Source organism: Antrostomus carolinensis, unplaced genomic scaffold, assembly GCF_000700745.2.
Source record: "Antrostomus carolinensis isolate BGI_N321 unplaced genomic scaffold, ASM70074v2 scaffold5064, whole genome shotgun sequence".
In the NCBI taxonomy this organism is placed as follows: domain Eukaryota; kingdom Metazoa; phylum Chordata; class Aves; order Caprimulgiformes; family Caprimulgidae; genus Antrostomus; species Antrostomus carolinensis.
The window spans coordinates 92972-116595 of record NW_010311272.1 but is presented as its reverse complement, the minus strand read 5'-3'; the positions used below and the strand labels follow the sequence as shown (position 1 = coordinate 116595).

Here is a 23624-nt window from a genome sequence, read left to right as displayed (position 1 = left end):
TTGAAAAAATTGAAAAATATGTCAGAACATTTTCTTGATCTGGTAAAAGACCCACCTACTTGCAGAGTCATTTCACCCAATGCAGAGCAGGAGATGACAGAGCTCAGTGGAAATAACTGAAGCTTGCTAGAAAATGCACAGTAGAGGAAAAGTCCAATATATGCACACGCCTTTTCTTCACCTTGTACTCTGTTCTGTGAACCTCCAAGTGAACAAAAGCCCTTTGTTTTGAAGAAACTATTCTGAGACACCTTAACAGAAGCAGATGGGATACAATTTATTCCATGATCCAGAATATGGAAAAAAACAAATCTGCCTTTAGCAAGTGCTTGTGTTATTAAACCATGACAAATGAGGTTGTCAGAGGGTAAATACGGCTGGAACTTGGCTCCCTGTTTGCTGTTGTGCCTGATAAGAGGTGTAAGGAAAACCATAGAAAGTTTTAAAAAGAAATAGAAAACTGCTTGCCCTATTATTTATTAATTAAAAATAAATAAGGCTTCAATTCAAATACCCATGCTGTGAGACTGACCTTTTCACAAAAGAGACCTGCTCTAATTACAATTAAATTCTATCCATGGCCACAGGCCCAGTTTTTAAAACACTTTGTACCAGAGTAACCTTACAAGGGAGAGTAAATCAGTGGGTCCAAATGCCTTCAACCAGGCACACAAAAAAATAATAATAATAATAATAACTAAAAAAATCATGGAATCCTGTCCAACTTGGATGAAAGAAAATTCAACTGATCAAGACTCATTTCAATAGGATCTGACCCTTGCATAAAAATAAACAGAACATGAGGAAAGGTCCTCGGAGATATTGCAGTTGCTGCAGACACACACAGAGGATATGAAGCAAGGAAAAGTCCCTCCACTGAGGATTTCTGCAGCTTTTCCTCTGTCCCTGGGGTTCATTTGACTGTCTAATGGCATCACACACATATTCATGAGGTTCCTGCTCATCCTGTCAATGATCTTTATGACAGCCTTGGTGAATATTCAGATCTGATAGCTGGAGTCTAACATCAGCATTTATAAACCTGGCAGCAAAGGAAAAAGTTTTATATTTGTAGGCAGCAGATGCCATATGACCTGGAATTATCAGGGGAAAAAAAACCCCAACATATTGTGCAACCTCATTCTCTGAGTTACTTTTAAGGCATAAATGCAGAACTATTTATTATGGTTTTAGTAATAAATTATATGTTTTGTAAAACCTTTCACATACACTTTCTGAATCAAAATATCTTAGTAAAGCCATTTGGCAGTGGGGAAATACTTTTGTCAAATCCCAAGATACTCACATATTCCCCAGTTTTATAGAAATCCAATATCTGGATCCACTTGCTCATTGACCTGAGTTATCTAATCCAAAATTCTGATTTTGAACACTGAAAACCTTAGCATAGCTACAGTTTACCACCACATCTCTTTCCCATGACTCAGTCTGCTCTATGAAAGCAAGCATGTTTGGGATAGATCTGCTCTCTGCTAAATTAGTGAGCACATTAATAAGATTGGGATCTCACTTTTTGCAAAGGTCACAAGAAGACAGAACCAAGGCAACCAAGGTCATCTCAGCATCCCAACGCTTATGTAATTGCCCCAAACCCAGCTCTGCAAAGGAAACAGTGTGGTCCCATTAGAATGAGCAACATGGATGGTAACAGGATTTGACCAGGCACCAGAATGGTGAACAGGCACAAAATAAAACCCAATAAAAACAAATTAGTTTAATATAAAACAAAAATAATGGGGTAAATAAAACTGCCAGGACCATTTCAAACGCAATTCGCCTATTGACAGAAATGCTTTCCAGTGCTGAGTGAAAACACAAAATTAATAATCCTCTTAGTAGTAGAGGGAACGGAGGGGGATCTTTTTGTTAGTCTGTTACATTTTCAGTTCATGTTATATAAAATTAAGGCTGATATATTTGAGGTGTATAACTAGAAAATGTAGAGTTTACACAAATTCTTTAATTGATTCCATTTAAACCTTGTTCTGCCTTAAGTTTCTTTACAATTTCACTTCCCTGAGACAGTATAGAAGCTCTTTTTTGTGCCAAGAATTCTTCTGTAGGGGAGCAAATAAGGTGGTTGGCTCTTGAGGAAGCTTCAGTTTCATATTCTAGTGGGCTGCATGCATTCTGAAGAGATTTATTGCTAATGTCTGGTTTCTCCTCTTTTTACATGTGTGAATAAATCTTATCACTGAATTATTTAACCGAAAACAAGCAAATGAATTGGAAGTCCCAGCCTCTAACATTCCAGGGTTTTCATATCTATGCAGAATCAAAACCACTTGGAAATCCTTATTATTTAATTATTCATCTGAAAACATGTCACAATAAAAAGTTATCAAACAACAAGCTCCCTTTGCTACCTATAAAAAAACCAAACACACTGAGCACAGAGGAGAAATTTAAAATGCTATAGCCTATTCTTCCTCCAGAACAGTCAGCAAACTCTTTCCTCTTGGCTACATGATGAGGAAAGGCTGGGCTAGGGCTCAAACTCAGATGCCTCTGGTATAAATGGCTTCAGTCCCAGAAGAGCTGATGGAGAGAGAAACTCATAGGATGAGCCTACTCTCACCATGTAGTATAGAGTCCCCAAAACACACTCAAAAGGAGCATCTACAAGTGTGTGACAAGAACCCCACGTAAAAGAGCTGCACACTGGGTCAGTAACCACACAGACACACAAATTTGAACATTGCTTAGGAAAATCCCCTCAGGAACTTGAAATGGTGAATCTTATAATTTTTTGTGGGGTTGTACTCATCTCCATCTGACTTTCCATCCAAAATGCACATTAGCAGGTCTATTGCTATAATAGCAGACCATATTAATTGTTATTTTCTAAGAGAATTTCATTATTAATAAAGGTAATTTTAAGTCCTTTCATCTGTGATGGGCATCCATGCAATGGATTTGATGTGTTCCCATGTTCTCTTGTCAATGTCTTGATGGACATCTAAGACCTTGTGGCACTTTGAAAATGGAAAAAAAATAATAAGTCTGCCTATAACAGTAAATTGGGAATACTGCATACACCAGTCAGAAATGATTCATTCAAGCCCGGGGAGGATGGATGTATGGGCAGGAATAACAAAATGAATTCATCTTGGAAAAGAAAAGAAATTAAAACATCTGGACAAAAGGAAATAATCAGAACCACAGATTTAGTGGGAGGAGGGAACCTTGCTAATGAAATACTCAGAGACATAGAAACACTTTCTGTGAAGAAGGGAAGTAACTCCTTCCCTTTCCAATCTCTGACAAAATGTCTGTAGTATGCAATTAAGAATGTAAAAAGAAAAATTACATGGATAAGATGTAGAGTCCAGAATGACCACAGTGGTTCAACTGTTCACACAGAAATTAAATTACATTTTTACAGTATCAACTGATTCTCCAGCGATGGAGACAAGAGACACTTGTCTTCCCACCACTACAGTCCAAGCCATCAATGACTCCACAAGACCTCAGTTAAATATTCATGAAGCTAAAGAGTAGGGGGGAGGAAAAAAAGAAAAAGCAGGGATTACAGAAACAAAATCGAAAAGCCAAACTTCCTGAAAGCCTTTCTTAAGGAGTTCTGCTTCTTAAGGCTTCACATTTAGATAATAAAACATAACCTTGCCCTGCTTCAAGCCATATCTGTGTCCCTTACAACCACTGGGGTGCAGAAAGATCCACGTTCATCCCGTGGGAAATTCCTGAACTGAATTTTCTTCCAAAGAAGGACAAACAGCTGCAAGAGAGATTTTCTGTGACCTACACAGCTCTGAAAGCTGTGGAGCTGAAACACTGCATTTGGGTTACTGAAATGCAGTTTGCCATTTGCGTTAAGGCTGAAGCACAGGTTGTGTGTGAGGTGCTGGGCTCTGTGCCCCGGTAGGCACTCTGCCCCCTTCCCCTGCAGCCGTCCCACCCCAGGGCATGGCATTGCAGGGGTCTTCAGGAGAACTGCAAACGGAGAGCACCCAGAGCTCACAGAGCCATAGCCACCATGGCATGGGGCACAGATATATTCCTCACTTGCCAAAGGGAGGAGTTTCAGAACTTGTCATCCCTGGGCTTCACCCTGTCCTCTGTTCTCCAGCACATTTTCTTGTGCTTCTCTTGCAAACACTAAGATCTTTCAGCTAACCTTCCTAAGGATGTGCTGGCTGAGCTCTGCCCCAGCCTGCGTTCAGGATGTCTCCTCAGCAGGAGCAGGGATGGTTCTTTTGCCCATTCAGTGACTAACCTTCTCTAACTCCCATGTGGGGTGGAAATGCTGCAGCTGGAGCCCCATTCAACCCCGAGAATCACCCTGGAAGGCATTTGGTGCACAAGTTATTGTGCAGGGTAAAACTGCATCCTCTGAGCAAAGGAATAGGGAGCAGAGGTTGTTGCAGCAGTTGACGAGAGCTGGGACTTCTCATGCCCTTGAGTATCTGAGTTGTGTGACCAATGCAGTGAAAAATTATAATCTAATGCAGCCATGAGGATTCTGTTCGAAGCATCCTCCATATGTTAATTATTAATAATACTGTTATGAGAAAAGTTCCTGTTCCATCTCTCTATTAAATAAGATTTAAACAGCCATCTGGTGTTCTGTTTAATTCTTATTAATTTTTATTTTTTTTTTCAAACCCAATTTGTGTGTCTGACTGTTAATTAAATTAAAACTCGTGAAAGAGTAAGGTACTCTGGCTTTGTGATGGTTATGAACTGAGCTGCTGAGAAAACAGAGGTGGGCACTCAACATTTGCAATTTAAAGAACACAGCAACAATAGTTCTGACATTGGGAAAGAAGGAGAATGAATGTCACCTCCTCCAGGGAAGTAACAGCTTTAGACCTAAAGGTAAATGTCGACATATAAGCCCCCTGCCAACATTAAAGGATGACAAGAAAGGAGTGTAGCTGTGCAGACAAAAATGAGAAGAGAAAATACGAAGGGCTCTGTAGAGCTGATAGACACAGGTAAAATCTTTTTGTTGTGGTACATCAAAAACTGCATTTTCTCACTATTGGCTGTCCAAGGGAAAAGTCTAATACAGAGTTGTCCCAGCCTCTGTATCTTTGCCTCTCACAGGTAGAAATCACACCCTGACTTCATTAGAAATGAGTTCACACACAGGGAAAACCTGTGCTACCCTTGTATTTCCAGTATCTGAATGGAAAAAAAAAAATTGTTTAATTATTTCATGAAAATAAAGAACATTATTCTGCAATTTCCAGGCAAGAATATGAAGTAAACTCCCAGTTAGATGTTGTAACCCTGCATGAAGAACAGCTGAGTATCGTTGGCTCACAAAGCTCGAGATCAGTATTATTTTCTTTCCCTGTGACCAGAACTCCAATTTAACATCTCAAACCACTTTTGGCTATAATCCACCAGAAGCACTCAACCTAAATAATTCCCGTTTCACCTTAATGCTGCTTTTAATTTTGCCATTTCCATGTGTAGCTGTAGGATTCCACCACAACATTTGCTCTCACACTGCAATGGTTCCCCAGCTCTTTCCTACAATGTCCAAAGAAACCACACGAACAGCTTTGCTACAGCATCAACAGGGTGCTCTCTTGCTCTTCTGCACCCAATATTTCTCCTCCCTTTGCCTGATGTCCTGCACAGCTGGAGGAGAAAGAAATCTGCTCTTGGCTGCAGTATGCAAGTGTGAAGCATAACTGAATAATGTCAGGGGAGACAATAGTTGAAACAAACACATAACATGGGTTAAAAGTCCATGTCTTGGAGAGAATCCAGGGCTCAGTAAATGCTCAAATGTTTGCAAATTGTTTGGTTTGCTCTTGACAAGCTGTTCCCATTGTAATAATGATTCATGATTCCTCAAAAATTAAAACAGCTAATTCGAAAGGAGAAATTACTCCAAAAAACTTGAATGGAGGACATTTGAGTGCAGTTTTCCAAGAATCCTGGGACAGAGAGTGATTATTTTCTTTCAGGAAGGGTAGAGAATTAGAGTAATAAAGCATTTTTAAAGACCACTTTGTAAACTACTGTAATTTTAGCTTTCTCCTTGCTGTGAAATAAGCACAAGCAGAGTTTCTTAATTCTTCAGTGACCTTCTATATAAAGTCCTTCAATTATATTACAGCCTTAAACTTGCCTTCTTGCCAGCATCTCATATGTGCTAGTAGCATTCTTTGCAGGAAAAAAAAAAAAAAGGATAAAAAGAGACAGGCAAGTGAAGTCTGGAACTCTTGATATTTCCTTGAATGACTTTCCAAGATTCATCTCAGATTTTGTAAATTAGGAAATAAAGATACTGAACAATAAAACGGTGTCCTTTCAGTTGAGCGGAGAACTACTTATTTGGAGTAGTAAAGAGGTAACAGGGAAATCTAATGGGAAGCACAAAAAAAGTGCAGAGAAAGATCATTTAGGGCCTGGACAAGACCAGTTGTAGGTACCGGTTGCAGGTTCACTGAGGAGGTTTGAAGGCTTCAGTCCCCTTTTTAGCCCTGAGGTACAGACAAGGTTTTCCTGCACTGACAGATCATGATCAATGAGCAGGTCTGTGAACGTTCAGCTCAGGGGCAGGTTGCTCCTGGACTCGGGGATTTTCAAGCAGAGATTTTCCCTTCAAAAACAGAGGCCCAAGAAGCACAGTGTTTTGGGCTAAAAGGTTGAGTTCCCTGCTGCGTAGGCATGATGTGGTGTACACACAAGGGAGATGCAGCCTGTATCTCCAAATAAGTGTGACTTACTGGGAAACACAATTGCTGAATTCAAGATCGAGAAGTTACTCTGTTGGAATCAAAATTAACACCTACAATTTAAAGTGTATATGTAGCATCAATTGCATCCCTGAAATTTTCAGATGGGCACATAAGAATAAAAAGACAAAAGATGGTAGAGTTGATTGAAATCCATAAAACACAACGTGATGGCTCTCAGTTTTGAAATTCTGTTATCTCTGCCTCCCCTGGGCCTCCGTGACCCTTGGACTTTGAAGGGGAGGACAACTCCATGAAGGCTGTGAACTGGGCAGGGGATGGGAGAAGCTGGTAGACCAGCTGCTACTGTTAAATAAAAATATCATTCTTAGACATTGTGGCTGTGGTGACTGCACTGTGTGAGGACAATGAAGTAACACAGAAATTAAAAAAAAAGAAAAAAAAAAGATTTTGAAAGTTTGTGCAAAGGCTTGATGAAGCTCTACAGATGCAATTACTCTCCTGCCTCAGGATGGAAACCCTTGACATCTTTTCCAGACTCTAGAAATAAAAGTGTGATAAAATACAGACTGTACCAGCAGCTGTAAAAGTAACATCATGGATATTAAATAATAATTTTCAATATAAATGGTTATCTGCAAATTTGCATTGAAGGAAGCCTACTGTAAGCACTTAGAGTACTAATGTGGAAATGTGAATTGAGAAGCTAATGGTAGAAACAGCTTTTTTTTAAAAGAAATTAAAATATTTCTTAAAATTTCAGATCCAAATACAAATATTTAGTATAAAAGCTAACTTAAATTAAAAAAAATCTCATAACAATTAACACCTCTTTTATCTTATTTTCTCAGATCATTATGAATTCCTTGAAGTTGTCTTGTCTAAGATTCTTTTTGCTGTTCATGAGAAACAAGGAGTGTAAAATACTTCAGGAGATCTACACTCATTTAAATAAGCACATCTTTATTTATTTGGCTCATCTAGAGCTTGCTGAACTGGATAATACAAAACTGACCATCTGAGTATTGATGCTAATGATAAACATGGGAAGGTTTTGGTAGCAGGGGTGGTACAGCTGTAGTCCCTTCATCAGTCCTACCCTGCCAACCAAAATTCTAGGACAAAAAAAACTGGCAAACACAACTATTTTTATGTCATTACAGTTCTAGAGTGCAGTTAAAAAACTGGAAAGGTCTCCAGGTCCCTTGGACTGTTTCTGGATAGGCACCAGTTATAGGCACCAACATCTCAGCACCCAGACTTGACCTGGGCAAACAGCACCATCAGACCAAGGGATGGGGCTTGGTGTTTTGGGTGCTGTTGGTGGGAAGTCCCTTGGTGTGCCTGCCTCAATCTGTCTTTCACGCTTGGAGGGACACATGTGATCTTGCTTACACCTGAGTCATTGTATTGGCTTTAAAAAAGTGATTTGAAAGTTACCGAATCTGTCCAAGAATTGATTTATCAACTATGTATAACAATTCACCCTCCATCTCACCCCTCTGTATTATAGGATTTTCTTAAAATGAAAATAGATTTCAAAACCCAGGCTTTGTGTATATAAGCCTAAATATCTCTCAGCTGGATAAAAAACTTGTACCTGAAATCTATTGCCTCTTAAGGAAATCATTACTGTGTTACTGCAACACAATCTCTTTGTTCAGCAAGTGTGATAAATATCAGTCTATTATCATAAGTCGCTACCAATAACCAAAGCCATTTATCTGAACGTGTCTCTAGCTCCCACAAATGAAACTATCTTATTTTTGAGTTAGCAGTTAAATGCTCATTTTACACATAGACATATAGTGCCTGCTGAAAAGAATATTCTGAAAAGTGCTAACCTGAGAGTCAACATAAGGCTGAGAAATGCTCATGTTTATGTTCTGTAATTAACAGTTATTATCAGTGAGCAACAAGTTGCTGTGATCCAGATAGAAGATATTTATAAGTGAAAAGTCTAACTGTGTATGTATGACCTACCACAGATGCTTTAGGTCAGTGTTCATGCATTAGGAAAAGGTGCACATAGATAAAATGTAAGGAATGGAGGAAATATTCCTCTGAAACCTACTAAGCTGGGATGAATGTGCTCAAAGCAGCACAATAATTCACAGCAATTCAGCTCTGGCTAATGATCTTGGTAACTAAAAGATGATACTAATATTTAGAAGAATAAACAAGTAAAATAGTGCAAAAGACTTCATGCCTTGGAAAGGCTTGAGGTTCTGACCAACTTCATGATAGTTCTCAGACCATAGGGGACTGGGGACCATTCCTTTATGATGTGCTATCAGTGTCTTTTTGATGAGTTCATTTTCTGAAAGAACACCAGAACAAGTTTGTCCTCCTGTTACCAAAGGAACGGCTTCAATAGCTAAACCTGACCCAGCTTGTTGAAAGTCATCTAAATAAGAATGAACTGAGACGTTATGTTCAGTTTTGGTGATGGAAAGATGCAGAGACACAATATCCTAGGACAAAATATTTGGCTCCATGCTATGTGCTCCTGCATGAAAGCAATTAATTTCAAGGAGGAGTTTTAAGATTCTCTTTAATTAATGGTTTTCATAACAGGAAAAGACCTTCTCTGGCCAGCACAGCAACACAGTGAAGAGGCAAACTGAAGCAGGTGGTGGGTTTGGGAGGGGAAAGAGAGCAGATGTTAGCTTGAAAATTTGGAACACTCTCCAAATCCCATAGCAGGAGCCCAGTTTCCATCAGTGCATATTGTAGGAGCAATTAAATGGGACCACCCAGGCCTAGGATTTGCCAGAATCAAATTTTCCATTCACAGAACATAGTTCCATAAAGTTGAATGTTTGTTTAAAATACTTTGAAAAGTCATTCAGTCTTCATGTTTTTCCTTAAAACATACATTTACTTTCTGCTTTGTAGATTTGGTGGAAATCTGAACTCTTGCAATATGGATCTGGGGCTTTAGGAAAGTGGAAGCTTGGAATCTATCATTTTTTATCAATATTTATCTACTTTCACATGCTTTAAAAAAAATAAAAATTCCAAGTTAATCAGAGATTGATTTTTAAGGTTTTGATCAAATTCTGAACAAAAATTACAAAACTTCTTTTTAAAAAAATTTAATTCCACTTTCCACCACACTGCAGTAAATGGTCTTGACTATGACAAAACTGCTGCTTTTTGCATGTGCTTTTTGTGTGACATTCTGGAAAAGGTAATATTTTTGATGGTTACAAGTGGCTTTGATGACCGAAACAAGATGTGAATCAGTGCTGAGTGGTCAGGGAGCATTTGAGAGAAGACAGATGAGACTGGAGACTTGGTCTGCAAACTTCAGTAATGCTGCAGAGTCCAGCTATTTCCTCAGTCTAAGCAGAAGATCAAATTTGAAGGACATATAGGTATTTGGGGAATGGCAAGGAGCTGGATTAAAATCTGTGCTTTTATAATTTGAGGCCAAAGATGCCACAGCACCTGCTGGGTTTATCCCTTACCTTCGTGTAAATCACAGCGAAGGAAGGAAACCCCTCAGTTTGGTATGGTAACAACTTTTGATCCATGCTGGAGTCTTCACAGACTCATAGTCATGATCTGTATAAGAAGCACTGTGCACTACGGGCAGTCCCTTGTGCCATCTCTACATCCATGTCTATCACTTCAAAATAAATGCCATACCTGGTGTAATGTGTCCCTTGCAAATACCCTTCTCCACACTAAAGTATGTGACAAACACAAATCAGGCCATAAAACACTACAATTCCTGGTCCCGCTGAAAGCAATATTTCATTTGTTATTTTTCAGATGACATCAAGGAAGCATAATTTAGAAGTGAAGAAGTATCCACCAAGGATCCAAAGAAATAGCTTACCTTTTTAACCTCGTATTTGATAGCAAGTTTAATCCTGCTCAGACTTGGCCGGTGGTGCTCAGGGAACAGATGTATGTTCACATCTCCATTGAGAATCGCCTCTACTTCTTCAGTGTCTCTGCACAGGTCCAGCACCCCCACGACAAAGTCCTTGCATTGCATAGATAGCTTCCTATAGTCGTTCTAAGAGGAAACAGAGAAACACAAGTTATTTGATTGTGCACTTGAAAACACACCTCAAACAAACAAGTGAACAGAAAAAAAGCAAGAGAGAGCACTCCTCAGCAGGGCTACTTCTGCAAAACTACAATCTGGAGTAGTAAGGAAGCACTTGATTTCACCCAAGACATAGCTAGCTTTTCAGAAATATATATTAATTACTCCAGAATTAATTACCAATGTTTAATCAGCAACATAGTTTAGAATCCAATAGAATATACTTTACAGAACAAGTAAATAATTTACAGGGAAATTCTGATTTCAAGCAATTGCTTGATCTCTCCTTTCTGTGTGGCATATCTTCTAGGAATATGAAAGAATGGCCAAAGGTCCTGCTAACAGGTCAGAATTTACAGCAAATTTCATAATTTAGTATCTTCACTACTAATTCTTTCTTTAGTAGCTTTCAAGGAGTTTCAGTCTGGAATGACAAGCTGGAGCATCACACACAGCTGTGTTTGAATGAATTATAAAGTTGTAATATCAATTTCAGTTTCAAATTTATTACCTAACAGTTTGGTTAAACAATCCCAAAAGAATATCCAGAGGATAATTTTTTGTCATAACACTTCTCCAGGAAATAGGACTTCAGAAACTCAACAGGATTTCCTATGAAATAATTTCACCTTGCCAACCCAAATTGCACTTAAGGGAAAAGAGATAGTTTGTAGCTGACTTGATCGAGGGCTAGAAGAGCAATTTCACTGCCTTAAATTTAATTGTGATTGATTTTCACATGCTGACACTTAAAAAATGAGGAAAATGCCACCATCTGAGTAAATGCAGTAAATTAGAACACAATTAAGCCTATCATTAATAACCTAACAAAATGGTGATATTAAAGACTCAATGCAACAAATAGAAATAATAAGCCTAAGACAAACTCTTACTGACTTGAGAGATCTTTTCAAATTAGGTTTGATGAGTTAATTAAATTCAGCAGCTTATCTAATTAAGCAAGCAGCCAAAAAAAAGAAGATAGTTAAACCTGGCTTTGATGAAATGATAAGAGTAATCTGGCTTTGTACTCTCATATTTTCTAAATTATTAATTCTAACATTTACACATAGCAACTTATTAGCCTTTCTTGTTAGGCAAAGATCTCAAAGCACTGTGCAAACTTACTTTAACTAGGTAGAACAGCATTATTTAAAATATGGCGTTAACAGAGTGGGCTAAATTTCTTTGGATAGTTTTTCCCCTTCAGACCTGAGATATTCTTGATAACGAATATCTTTTTAATAAGTTGGTTTAATGACTTTGTCATAGGTTTGAGGTTGCTTCTCATGGGTGTGTGTGTATCCCAACTTTGTTTACTATGCTGTCCTGTATGCTGAGGGTTATGAAGAGCTGTTTCACTCATCATAGAAAAATTCAATAGTTGCAGGGAACCAGAAAGCCCTTCAGGGCTGGGATTAGAGCATTCTTGCAGAAATGGGGAGATGCCATTTCTGATATGTGTTTAGGAGAAGGGGCTGAGGGGAAGAGCTGGGGAACAGCCTATATTTTAGTGGTGAGACCTTCTGCAAGGTGGAGCTTGCATATTTACGTCTTCTTATCTATCAAAAGGTTGAAATCTTGGTTTCCCTTTTCCTCCTTAAGTGCTGTAATCAGAGCACAGGTTCTAATTGTGGTGTTCATAAATGGAGATCAGCAAGAACTTCAAATCTTCATTAGAAGGAGACATAACTTAACAACAAGCAAGTGTTTATCTCGGGTAGAGCAGGTGCATACCCCATTGCAGAAACTGGGGCAATGAGACTTATGCAAACATGCCAGTTTAGTGCACTAAGATTTAAGATATCCTCAAAGTTCAGGCAGAAAATGATTGTACATTTGCATCTAAATCTAGTACCTAAGTATTTTGTGGAGATGGGGTCTGTAGAGTGAATGTTATATGGGGTGAAGTCAGGTCTGAAATATAAATGAAAGGCAGATTGTACTTTGTGGATTCAAAGCTCTCCTCTCTAATCAATTCCACGCTTTAATCTCCACCATACAAAGATGAATTTCAATAAATAGAAAGCTTGTCTGTGCGCTGAGAGAATAGATGCCCAAATAAAAATATCAACCTGGAAATAACTGCAGGAATTGTGAAGAAAAGCAAATAGAGATAGGTCTGAAAATGGATGTAGGCTGGCAATGAAATACCTAGCTGCCACAGGTAATGGAGACACATAATTAGCCCAGCAGGTTTAAAAAAAACAAGGGTGAGGACTCTGCTAAGCTTTAATAGCATTCTTGATGTACTCCTTGCAAAGTTCCCGAGCTTATCTCTTAGCCAGCACATTTTAGGCAATTCTCATCACCATTTCCACATCATCTGACCAATTAGTATGTATTAGCTCAGAATATTTTTTCTCTTCTGCTTTCTTTAAGGAAAGTAGTTTAGTTAGCAACTAGGAAAGTGCTTCTAAAGCAACTGTAAATGGCAGGCTCCCAGCTGGCAAACTCCATCAAGACCCAGCTTTACTCACATCTCCAAGCCTAATGTTTTTACTGGTTCTATGCATTTGCAGAGACTATGAATGATTTTTCTGTTCAAAATTATTTGTTCCAGTTTTTAAATAGACACAAGCAGCAACAAAATATACCCAAGATACAGACCATGTAAAGAATAAAATAAAATAAAAATAAGTCAAATGAAGTGCTTCTCAGCCAATCTGCAGCCAGGCAGTACTGCTCTCAGGAGACATTGTTCATGTGTTAAGATAAGCCTCAATGATCACTGAACTTGCTGTGTCTTCTGATGATCCCTTTTACAAAAGCATTTGTCATCTTTTCTCTGGCTTCCTTAATGCTCACCGTCAGCATAGAGAATCCTCTTCAGTCTGAGGAGGAGAACACAGCCACTCAGACTCCCCTAATATCAGTGTCTTTGCCTTTGCAAGCACAGGTTATTGAAGATATCTTGATTAAAAACTGAGATTAGCAGGAGACTGATAGCTAAGCTTCTCCTGACCCTGGCTTGCATAGCATAGCTTGGGTGACGCATGCAGAAATGACCTACCTGCATATAAAATACTGAATTGCAAGTTATGACGCACGGTAACAAACTCAAGGAAGCCAAGTTTTACAAGCAGCATGCAAGCTACATTGGTGTATGTGCCAGTGCTGTATGAATCGCCTGTATTTCACACATTTGGAAGCTTCTGAGATCCTGCACACCCTGTACAAAGAAGTGCTGTGACAGTGGTGGGTCTTGCTTTTGGGCAAGGGTTAACAGGAGATGGAAAAGTCAGGAGGGAGAGGAGGAGACCCAGAATGCATTTCCAGTTATTTTTTGTTACACCAAGGTATTTGAAGATCAGAGCCCTGAGGACTCCTGGTGGCTCTGGCAGGAGACAGAGGGGCAGATGGTTACTGGGTCTTGGGGTGCAAGGGGCCAATCCCCACTTCACCACTGCCTCTGCCACCTGGGTTTGACCCCCAAACCTGGCATTTCAGGGCTTTCGTGGCCTAGATATCTTTCTGGGAGGAACCATCCTGGTTGCCAGCCTGGCCAGGCACTGGTCCTCCTTCCCTTGCAACAAGAAACTCACAGCTGGAGACACAAAATCCTGCTCAGTCCTCTCATCAGCATTTGAAACAAGAGACACAGGAATGAGAATAACCCAAACCTTCCTGAGCACTCCGATTAGCTACCATATTATAGAAATCTGAGGAATATGAGTTTCATAAACAGATGGATCTTTACAGTAATGAAAACTGCAAATCATACGTGAGGGATGCGGGGGCCTCATCCTGCCAAGCTGAGCACTGTCAAACCTCAGGGCAGAAGATGAAGGATACAAGTACACAAGAGAGCCAGTCTGCTTCAAATAACACATGGAACAGGATTTTATTTCTTATAGAGACAGCAAGCACAGAAGGATCAGGATAATGCTTTAGAATGTTACATTATCATTTCTTAAAAACTAGAACATAATAAAAGGATTCCAAATTAGTCATTTCCTGCTTCTTCTAACACTGTTGTGCATGTGGAGTTAAAAATGCCTAATTTGGCTGTTTTGAAAAGGCTGACGGTACTTGTCATTCACTGCAATTTCTCTGAGTACCCTATTATTATCTGTTGATTATGTTCTAAATGAACTCTGTCATGTCTCCACATCTGTTCAAAACCACCCAGATTTCTTTAGGGAAGAGATGTTTCAGGTCAGAGGGATACAGTCTGAGTAAAAAGTTAAGTGAAATGAGAATAAGTAAGACCAGCAACCTATCTTGGCTAGTTAATGGAAAAAAACCCCAAAACCCCACAACAAAACCTATTTAAAAAGCAATCAGAGTCAAGGATAAAAAAGACACTTAATCCATGGGAGCCTACCTCTGAAATGCCAGCATTGCAGGTGCATTTTGGACAGCACATAGAGAAGTCTGGCCTCAATGATTCAACACAGAGTTGAGCAGGTCTGAGATTTGCTGAGTCCCTCAGTGCAGATGTGTTTTCACTAGAAACTGCAGTGGAGCCAATCGTTCAGAGACTAAGGATCAAAACATTTTATATGCAATTACAAGCTACCTTCCCAATCCCAGATTCAGGAACACACTTTGGTTTATGTTTAAGTCCTGTTGATGCCAATAAAACACCTGCAAACACGTGTTTCAGTTGACTGAAGGAATCTTTCAGGCTGCAGCAATTTCAAAGTGGGATGAGTTTGTCAATCAACCTGCAGGTTTTTTTGGTTGTAATTGTTGTAGATTATTCTCTGCACAGTTGTTACTGGAAATGGGATGAAAATCTCAGAGTACAGAACATGACACAAATTCAGAACAACCTGTACAAGTGTTCATGAAAATCGTTCCATATATCACCATTTAGAATGTTTAATTGAATTCATTCTAATAATTATTTCCAAATAACATCTGTAAAGAGCGGAACAGGAACCACAACCCATCAATAGATATTCTATGAGTTAATTCCAAGTTTCACAGTTTTTACTGCTATCCTGTATACAACTAATTGTTCTGTTACCCTGCACTGAAGCTTCAGGTTCAAACTTGTGATCAGAAAAGCTGGTATCACAGATGAGTTTCTCTTTGAATATATAACCACATACCTGTCTCAGAAAGATTTAATCTACAGACTTTTTTTTCTAGAAGAAAAAGCAACCTGATGTTGCTTATTAATACACTTTGGGTTTTTTTCCCCCAAATAAAAGGAGGAAAGGGGAAGCAAACAAAGGATGATAACTATATATTAAAGCCACCATTTCTCAAGCACTCTGTCCATGGCATATTGTCTCTTTTAAATCTGCTCCACTGGAATTTGAGAGCTTCCACACAAATCCAAGATTTCAGGAACTAATGGACATGAACATCCAACATCTGTGACTGGGGCAATCATAGCACCACAAAGCCTCTGCGTACTCTCAGTGCATTCACGGATTAACTGCACGGCACAGATCTGTTCAATCCAACCTCCTGTCTGTGAGCCATGCAGGAGCTGTGTACTTGGCAGTAAATCTGGCATTTCTGGGTAGCATTAAATTTGCTGCAGAAATGAAAGCTGTAGGCACGCTGCACAGAGCCTCTCTGCGCTTCCTTGAAGCTCTTTGCATTTAATCTACATCACACGTACACATATATCATGGAGAGAAATACTGCATTGCTTAGATTATCATTTTGAGGAGAAGCAGCAGAAAAGAAATAATGAAGTAATTCTGTCAAGATGAACAGAAAACGCTCCCAAATAAAAAAGCTTGTAGAAAGAAAACAAAAGTGAGAGAAAGGAGAGGGGGGAGAAAGCCAGTTACAAGCCAGATTTGAAACAAAATTTTTAAAGAAAGCATCATGTCAAATATTCAAAGTGCTTATAAATATTTAGCAATTAGCTTTCACAAGAAATATGCAGAAGCCAGTTTAGAAGCTGTTGGACAAATTTCCTTCTGGGCATTTACAGTGTCTGTGATTGGCCATACATTTAGGAATGAATAAAAGCAGGAGGCTTGTGGGAGGGAAAGCGATGAGAGGAGATGTTAAGAAAAGGTGCTGCACTGATCCTGCTCATCTGAAGTGCACTGAGCACCCCTTCCAAAGAGCTCTGTTGACTGTGCACATAACTGCTGACACATTTGAATACAGCCAAGTGCATTTCTATTGTTTCCAGGCTAAATTGCCTACATGCATAGACTGTGCCAAGGCTGTACAGTTAATTTTCCAGAAAGCGCAACATCAAGTTGGTTTATGTTCTCTTGCTTCTTAAGTGGTAGCACATCAGTGATTTGGGGGAGCTTTGGGTGTACTGTGTCGTATTCAGTGGGCATAACTCTGAAAATAAAGCCAAGTGCTCATTTAAAACATTTCACGACTCAGGTGCATGTTGCTAAGTGTGTCTGGAGGTAGCAACAGATGCTGCTGCTTCGTTTTTTCAATGATCCAGACTTTGACTTCTTCACCTCCAGCAAGCATAATATAATAAGCAATCTGTTCCAATACAAGAGTTTGACATTTCAAAAGTGTGTCTCTGTTGCTTTCCAAGCAATTTGGACCTTTTTAAATGAAGCCAAAATAAACATGGCAACTGTTTGCTCTCCCAAGAGTGCAAAGGTTGTAGCGTGGTGGAGCAGAGGGGCAGTGCCTCCAGGCAGACGGTGACGTTAAATCCTCTGAGGGATTGTCAGGAGACACCAAGAGATGTGTGCAATGAAAGAGCCCAAGGACAAAGCAGACAGTGCTGTCTGTGTTGACATTATTTTTGACCACAGTCGTCCAGAAAACAGCAGTATGCTTTGACTGAGGACCAAAAACTGTGTGGCTTCCAATGAGCCATGAAAATAACACCCCTTGCATCATTACAAGGATTTCAATGGCAGTTCCATTGACTGATTTGCCATGAGAAATTTTTTTGGTGCCTCTTTTTTCTCCTCAATAAGTTAGGCTTTCCAACTGCAATTCATCTCTTCATGTGCAGCACAGAAGCTGATCTCTGAGAGACCAGATCCCTTCAACAAAGGGATAGAACAGTAATAAAAAAATCAAACCACTTATTTTGGATTTCGCTTTATACCTATTGACTGGTAGACATATCAAATCCTTAAAGAAGCTAGCCAAGATGTTAATGATTTCTCTGGTGTAGTTAGAAAATCCCTTAAAATATGTTACTGTGCTTTTACAGCATCCTTCACTGGTCCAGGCATATGTGTAACCTTCAACAATAACACGCAAAGAGCATTGACAGTGGGAACTGTGAAAAGAAGCAAAAAGGATAGGTTTGCACCTCCCTGTTTTGTTTCTACTCTTTTGCACTCTAGCTTTTATGTACCTACCAAGTTTACCGATAATTGCTTCTGGGAAATTGTATGTTTTTGTAATAAACACAGCTTCTGTGGGACCAAAACCAATGAATAAATTTTGCAAGCTCTTTCAATCAATAAAAACTTTGGAAAATACAAAATAATTCACTTTGATATCCCCTTAAAAATTAAAAAGATTTTTTTTTTTCTTTTTTAATCTAGAATTAATGGATAGATTATTTGGGGAAGTAAAGCCAGGAATCCATTTATATAATCCTAGGAGAAAGCTAAGGACTGACACTGAACACAATTCCTGACTCTTTAGCCAAAGTTTTAGGTTCCCTAGTGCAAGAAATTTCAAAATCAATTCACTCTTAACTTTTTTTTTTATTACTTATATTGAATTTTTACTATTTGAAATTTAAAATAAGTTTCCTGTACATGTGAACTCTCTCTACACTGAGATTAGTGGATCACAACTCATTTAACATCATCACCTTGAACAGTCTTGAACAGTCTTTTTTTTCTAATACACATCTAAGTTACTATAATAACACCTCCATCTCCTCCACACCTTTCCCACAATGTCACCTTCTTCCTGACAAGTACCATTACTGAGCATCTCTGTAGCATGCACGTGTGCAGAAACATTAGTGCTATTCAGTGTAGAACTAACACCCCATTCCAAGTCTCTGAAGGTATTTAAATACACTTAGAACAGAAATTATGTTGGTTGACAATTTTTTTTAAGATTAGAGTATTTAAAATCTCAAGGTTGGTATAGCAGCTTTTCAGCATAAGATGGCATTTGATGATTGATGTACTTCTCTTTCATATCATCTCAGCTGGTTTTCAAACACACATCACAAGTAAGCCACATGCTTTTGATTCCTCAACTAATTTAAAGGTGGTTTTTTACCTTCTTGTAGATTTTTCCCCAGCTCATTTGAATGTTTATGCTGAAACACCTGTTTTCAGAAGATAAACTATCAATCCCTGGATGTCACATAAACAGGACAGGGTGTACGGAGGTATTAACTAAATGCTTTGGTATGGAAAATGCAAGGAATGCATTCAGTGAAGGAGAGGGTCTGTCTCCCTGTGTCCTGTCAACACACAGTATTTGTATTTATTAAATACAAACTGCACATTTCAAAATAATACTCTGCTAATTCTCTTGGTGAAGAAGAGTTTAGAATCTTTTAATGTCACTGGCAAAAATCAAGCTCATGATGATGCAGTGCAAGACTCCTACTCACTTCCTTATAATTTTCAAATATTTGCTTGCTCCTTGTGTGGGAACATGACATTGAGAAATGGCTTTCCTCATTTTTAAAAATGCAAACGGCCCTTGCATTAGAGGAACATTTATCTCAACCTTACTTTTATTGGCATGCGGAAAGAAGTCCTCTTTTACCCCCAGATGCATTTCACAAGGGCAGGAGTCCAACGCAGTGTTGGGGTTAGTTTCTTTTGTTTGTCACTTATTCTGCTTTCAACAGAGCAGTTACACACCAAACAATGGGCAACAGATCTGCAGCTCTGATGTGGTGGATGTGGCAAAGCACAGAAGTTACCTCTAGGCCAAGCTCCTCATTTCACATGCCATCCATACTTTTTCTCTGTGGCATTTTCCCATGTTTATTATATCCCTGATCTGTCTGTTACAAGTTCCACTGGGGAAGATTCACATTTCCTACATAATTTTAGATGGAATGCTTAATGCATTAGCTGCTCTCCTTCAATTGTGTGACTCTTTTCGGCTTATCTGCTTGAAACCCCTCTGTTTTCTGAAAACCGGATGGGGAAAAAACAGGGAAAAAAAAATACACTTAAATTTAAAGCAATTGTTTGCTTAACACAGCTACATTTTTCCCCCTAAGCTGAGCTAAATTTGGCACTTTCTGCTTGCTTGAGGAACACATTTATATGATCAAAGGTGCCACGGATCCCTTCTCATGGGAATTTTGGCTACAAACTGCACCTGTGTATCAAGAGAAAGACTGCTCCTAAACCCAGCCTGCAAGTGAATGCTGGCTTAATTGACAGCCAGGATGCAACTTACATCCATAACTAAAATAACAGTATGTCCTCCAGATCTCAAACAGCCAGCTACCACACTTCTCAATGTCCAACAACAACTCCTCCTTGGAAAACTAGTCACAAGCATCGGAACGGATGAAATTCTGGTCCGCACAGCACCTAAGTAGCAATTGAGCATTTTGGAAAAATGTGATCCCAGCTCCAGAGTCCTGGCACTGAGCACTCTTGACCATATGGACACCATCTTCTTTCTAAGAAGACTTAGAAGTGATGCTGCAGCACCTTCTTAAGCAGAAATATGAATATAAAGAGTGTATAATTACATTTCTCTGTTCTGAAATGAGTCCAAATCCTGGGGCTTGGATAGTGACAATGAAATGACACACTTGGCAATGAGCAATTTCCACGCTGCACTGGTGTAAAGTTCCCTCCAACAAATAATATTCCAGGAAATTGCCATTTTTTATCGTATAAATGCCAAAAAAACATAGACACTAGAGTACCTAGCACCATTTCGTGGCAATGTAAAATTGTTTGTATACTATTCCTGTTTATCCACAATCCAGTGGATAGTCTGCCTAGACGCAGTGAGGATGAGTTCATTATGATTATCTACAATAACAACAACTAACAACTCAATGAGGGATAAACTAAATCACTTCCCATCTGCATCCTCTTTAATATTGGACTTGAGATCCTCAGAATGTGTTACTTCATTTACACTCATTAATACCATATTAATTCTCTACAGTGCCTTGCATAAATGTACCTGACTCTGTTCTCCCATCTGCTGATCCAGGATTATTATTCTATTCAGAGCAATAGTCCTAATTATGCTCATTTGTAGTTCCAGTAGATATCCTTGCCCAACCTGAATAATGAGCAGCAATCTCTGGAAACCAGTCATCTTGCTCATAATAAACCACTCAGCTCCTTACTATTCCCTAAAACCCAATGCTGGTATAAGCTGAATGCTTGGGCATTTGGTGTTATCTATTAAACACAAAGCTTACCAATATTGTATTGGACTGATATTGCAATAGTGATTGCGTCATTTTCTGTCTGTATTCCCCACTAATAATTTGATTTCATCTTTCTGAAAGATGTCTTTGTCTTTGGTGCTTGAGAGTATACTCCCTCCTGCTACCATTTATTGCTGAGAGGAGGAGGAAGGGTAATTGTATTTCTATGTAATTTTGTATCAGTAAGTGCTCTGAGAAAACCCTCTAAGATGAATGACGAGTGTTCCAGTAAGGGCAAGCTCAAAGTCATACAAGCTCTGTACTCACTGCAGAGGATCCAGTGACCAGGATGGAAAAGGCCAACATGTCTTTCCTTTCAACAGAGCCAGTTGCAGGTGGCAGGAGCCCTCTCTGCATTACCATCAAGTAGGTGCACCAGTTTGAATACCAGAACTCATTTTGTCTTGCACGCTCAGTGGGTGAGAAAGGAAAACACTCTGTCACTGTTAACTAAACACAGGCAACTGGCCAAGCCATTCTCCCTATTTATGACAGTGCTACTAACAGCTGGCAGCAAAGCTGGCAGAGGTACGTGAGCTGTTCCTCTCTGGAGCAGTAGCCAGGGTGATTGCTAAGCACAGTCCCGGGTGGTTCAGCTCTGCCACAGCAGCCTCTGTCTGCCTGCCCAAGCAGAAAGTCCCCTGGCACCTGGGCTTGGACACCAGCAGAACAGTGAGAGGTGGTACAGAGGAGTTTGTCTGCACTTAATTGCTTAGAGACTAGAGAGACAAAGGTAAATTTCCATGGGATAGCCCAGATCATTGGGAAAGGTGGTGGTAAAGCATAAAGCCTACCTACTGGTACAACTGCTGTGATGGATCTCTTAATCTAAGCTGTCATCCGTTATTTCTCACATGAACAAAGAGAGGAATCCATGAGCAGTGGTCAGCCTTGGATCAGACCCACCAGTTAGTTCACCAGTCACAGGTAAGGATGAAATCATGGTTTCAATAAACCCAAAGAGGATATTATGGTCAAATGAGCTGTGATTTTGTCAATTACTGGGGCTTTTCTCCCATGTTAAAGCTGTTATAAAATACAAAATGTGAAAGTAATAACATTGTGGTAAGCAGAAGTTTTTATATTTAAATCAATTTCAAAAGTATTTCTAAAGTATTTGTTGCCTGTCTGCTGGGTTTGTGACAGTCATAACTGGTAGATTCATTCTTCTAAGCATCTGTACTCAAAAAGCTGTTGTAGAGGAGCAGTGCTTGCACACAAAAGACTAACACAATGCAGGCAAACCATCTTCATTCCTAAAATCAGACATCTCTAAAACCAAATCATTTTCTTAACTCCTTGCCTCTCAGAAGCAGAAACAGAGTGAGGAACAGGTATCACAGCATCACTTTCATTTAAAGAGCTCCCAAAAGCCAGTTAAATGCCACTTAAATCTTCACAGCAGCCAACTACCAACACTTACTCAGCCATATGTTCTGTATATGACTCCACAACACACATGGGCATTATAGTAATTTAGTTTAACCTTATTTCACTTGCTTTTCTGTCACAATAACTTTTAAGCTAATATAAACTTGTATTTAACCTTGCCTTCTTCCAAATCCCTTCCACACACAACAAATTATCTCAAAATATCAGTTGTTTTTTTCCTTCTACTTAGTCAAAACACTTTACATTCCTGATTTACATGTACAAAGTTTATTATGCTTCAGCCTGGCTGCAAAATATTCAGGGATTTTCTGTATCAAAGGTAAATGACTCTCCCCTTGTATTCACTATCAAAAGTTCAGGTTCGAGGACGAAAAGGAGATCTGTCAATTCTAAACCCCTTTCTTCTGAATATATTCAATATGTTCCACGTTACTCTAGATAAGATGTCACACACACAAATATATTTCCTGAAAATCATAACTCAGTAAAATTAGTTGTCACTAGGCCTTGGCAGTTCAGAGTGATTTAGAAAAGTCACCTTACAGAACAAAAATTAATTTCTAAATTCCTCATCATACCTGGGGTTTAAAAACTATATGGAAAAATCTGGATTTAATATTGTCACTACAGCAGGCTACAAGAAGAAGAAAAACAAAAGTCACCAGACATTTATGCAGAGAGAAAGCACACCAAGAGCCCCAGTGCAGCACTGGAGTGTTGAAACTTCAGATTCAGAAATTTAATATCAGACATTTCTGTCAGGGGAGGAACAAACATATTAATACTGCTGGGTTTTCCCCCTCTTTTGCCACAGATTACTCCCAGGATTATTTATGTGTAAGGGAGTTAACTCTGCTCACCACCCTTACCACCTCCTGCCCTTCAGGTCCCTTAAAGACCCGTCCATTAACAGGGATTTTGTAACTTGGCAGAAATGCATTCTTGATGAAGGATTGGCTGCTTATTTGTAAGGAAACACTGAAATCCCAGGAGCAAAATGACCTTAAAGCAACAGAAATATGCTCAATTCCAGCTGGTTCCAGATTTGGCATTTATCTCTCTACCTGTCTAAAATGTCACATTGTTTGGTTTAAAGCTTATCTACATGAAAATGCTTCTGAAAGGCTTGACAGTGGTGAGGCAGCTGCTGTGCTGCTTCATTATACCA

General features: G+C 39.2%; 1 protein-coding gene across 1 annotated transcript in view; it reads right to left on the bottom strand.

Moving 5' to 3' along the window:
• Window positions 1-23624, bottom strand: part of TRPC7 (transient receptor potential cation channel subfamily C member 7) — a 69881-nt gene that overhangs the window by 36987 nt on the left and 9270 nt on the right. Inside the window, exon 2 of the mRNA XM_010166677.1 lies at window positions 10549-10731. Within this exon, the coding sequence (XP_010164979.1) occupies window positions 10549-10731 (183 nt within the window). The remainder of the gene's footprint in view (window positions 1-10548; window positions 10732-23624) is intronic.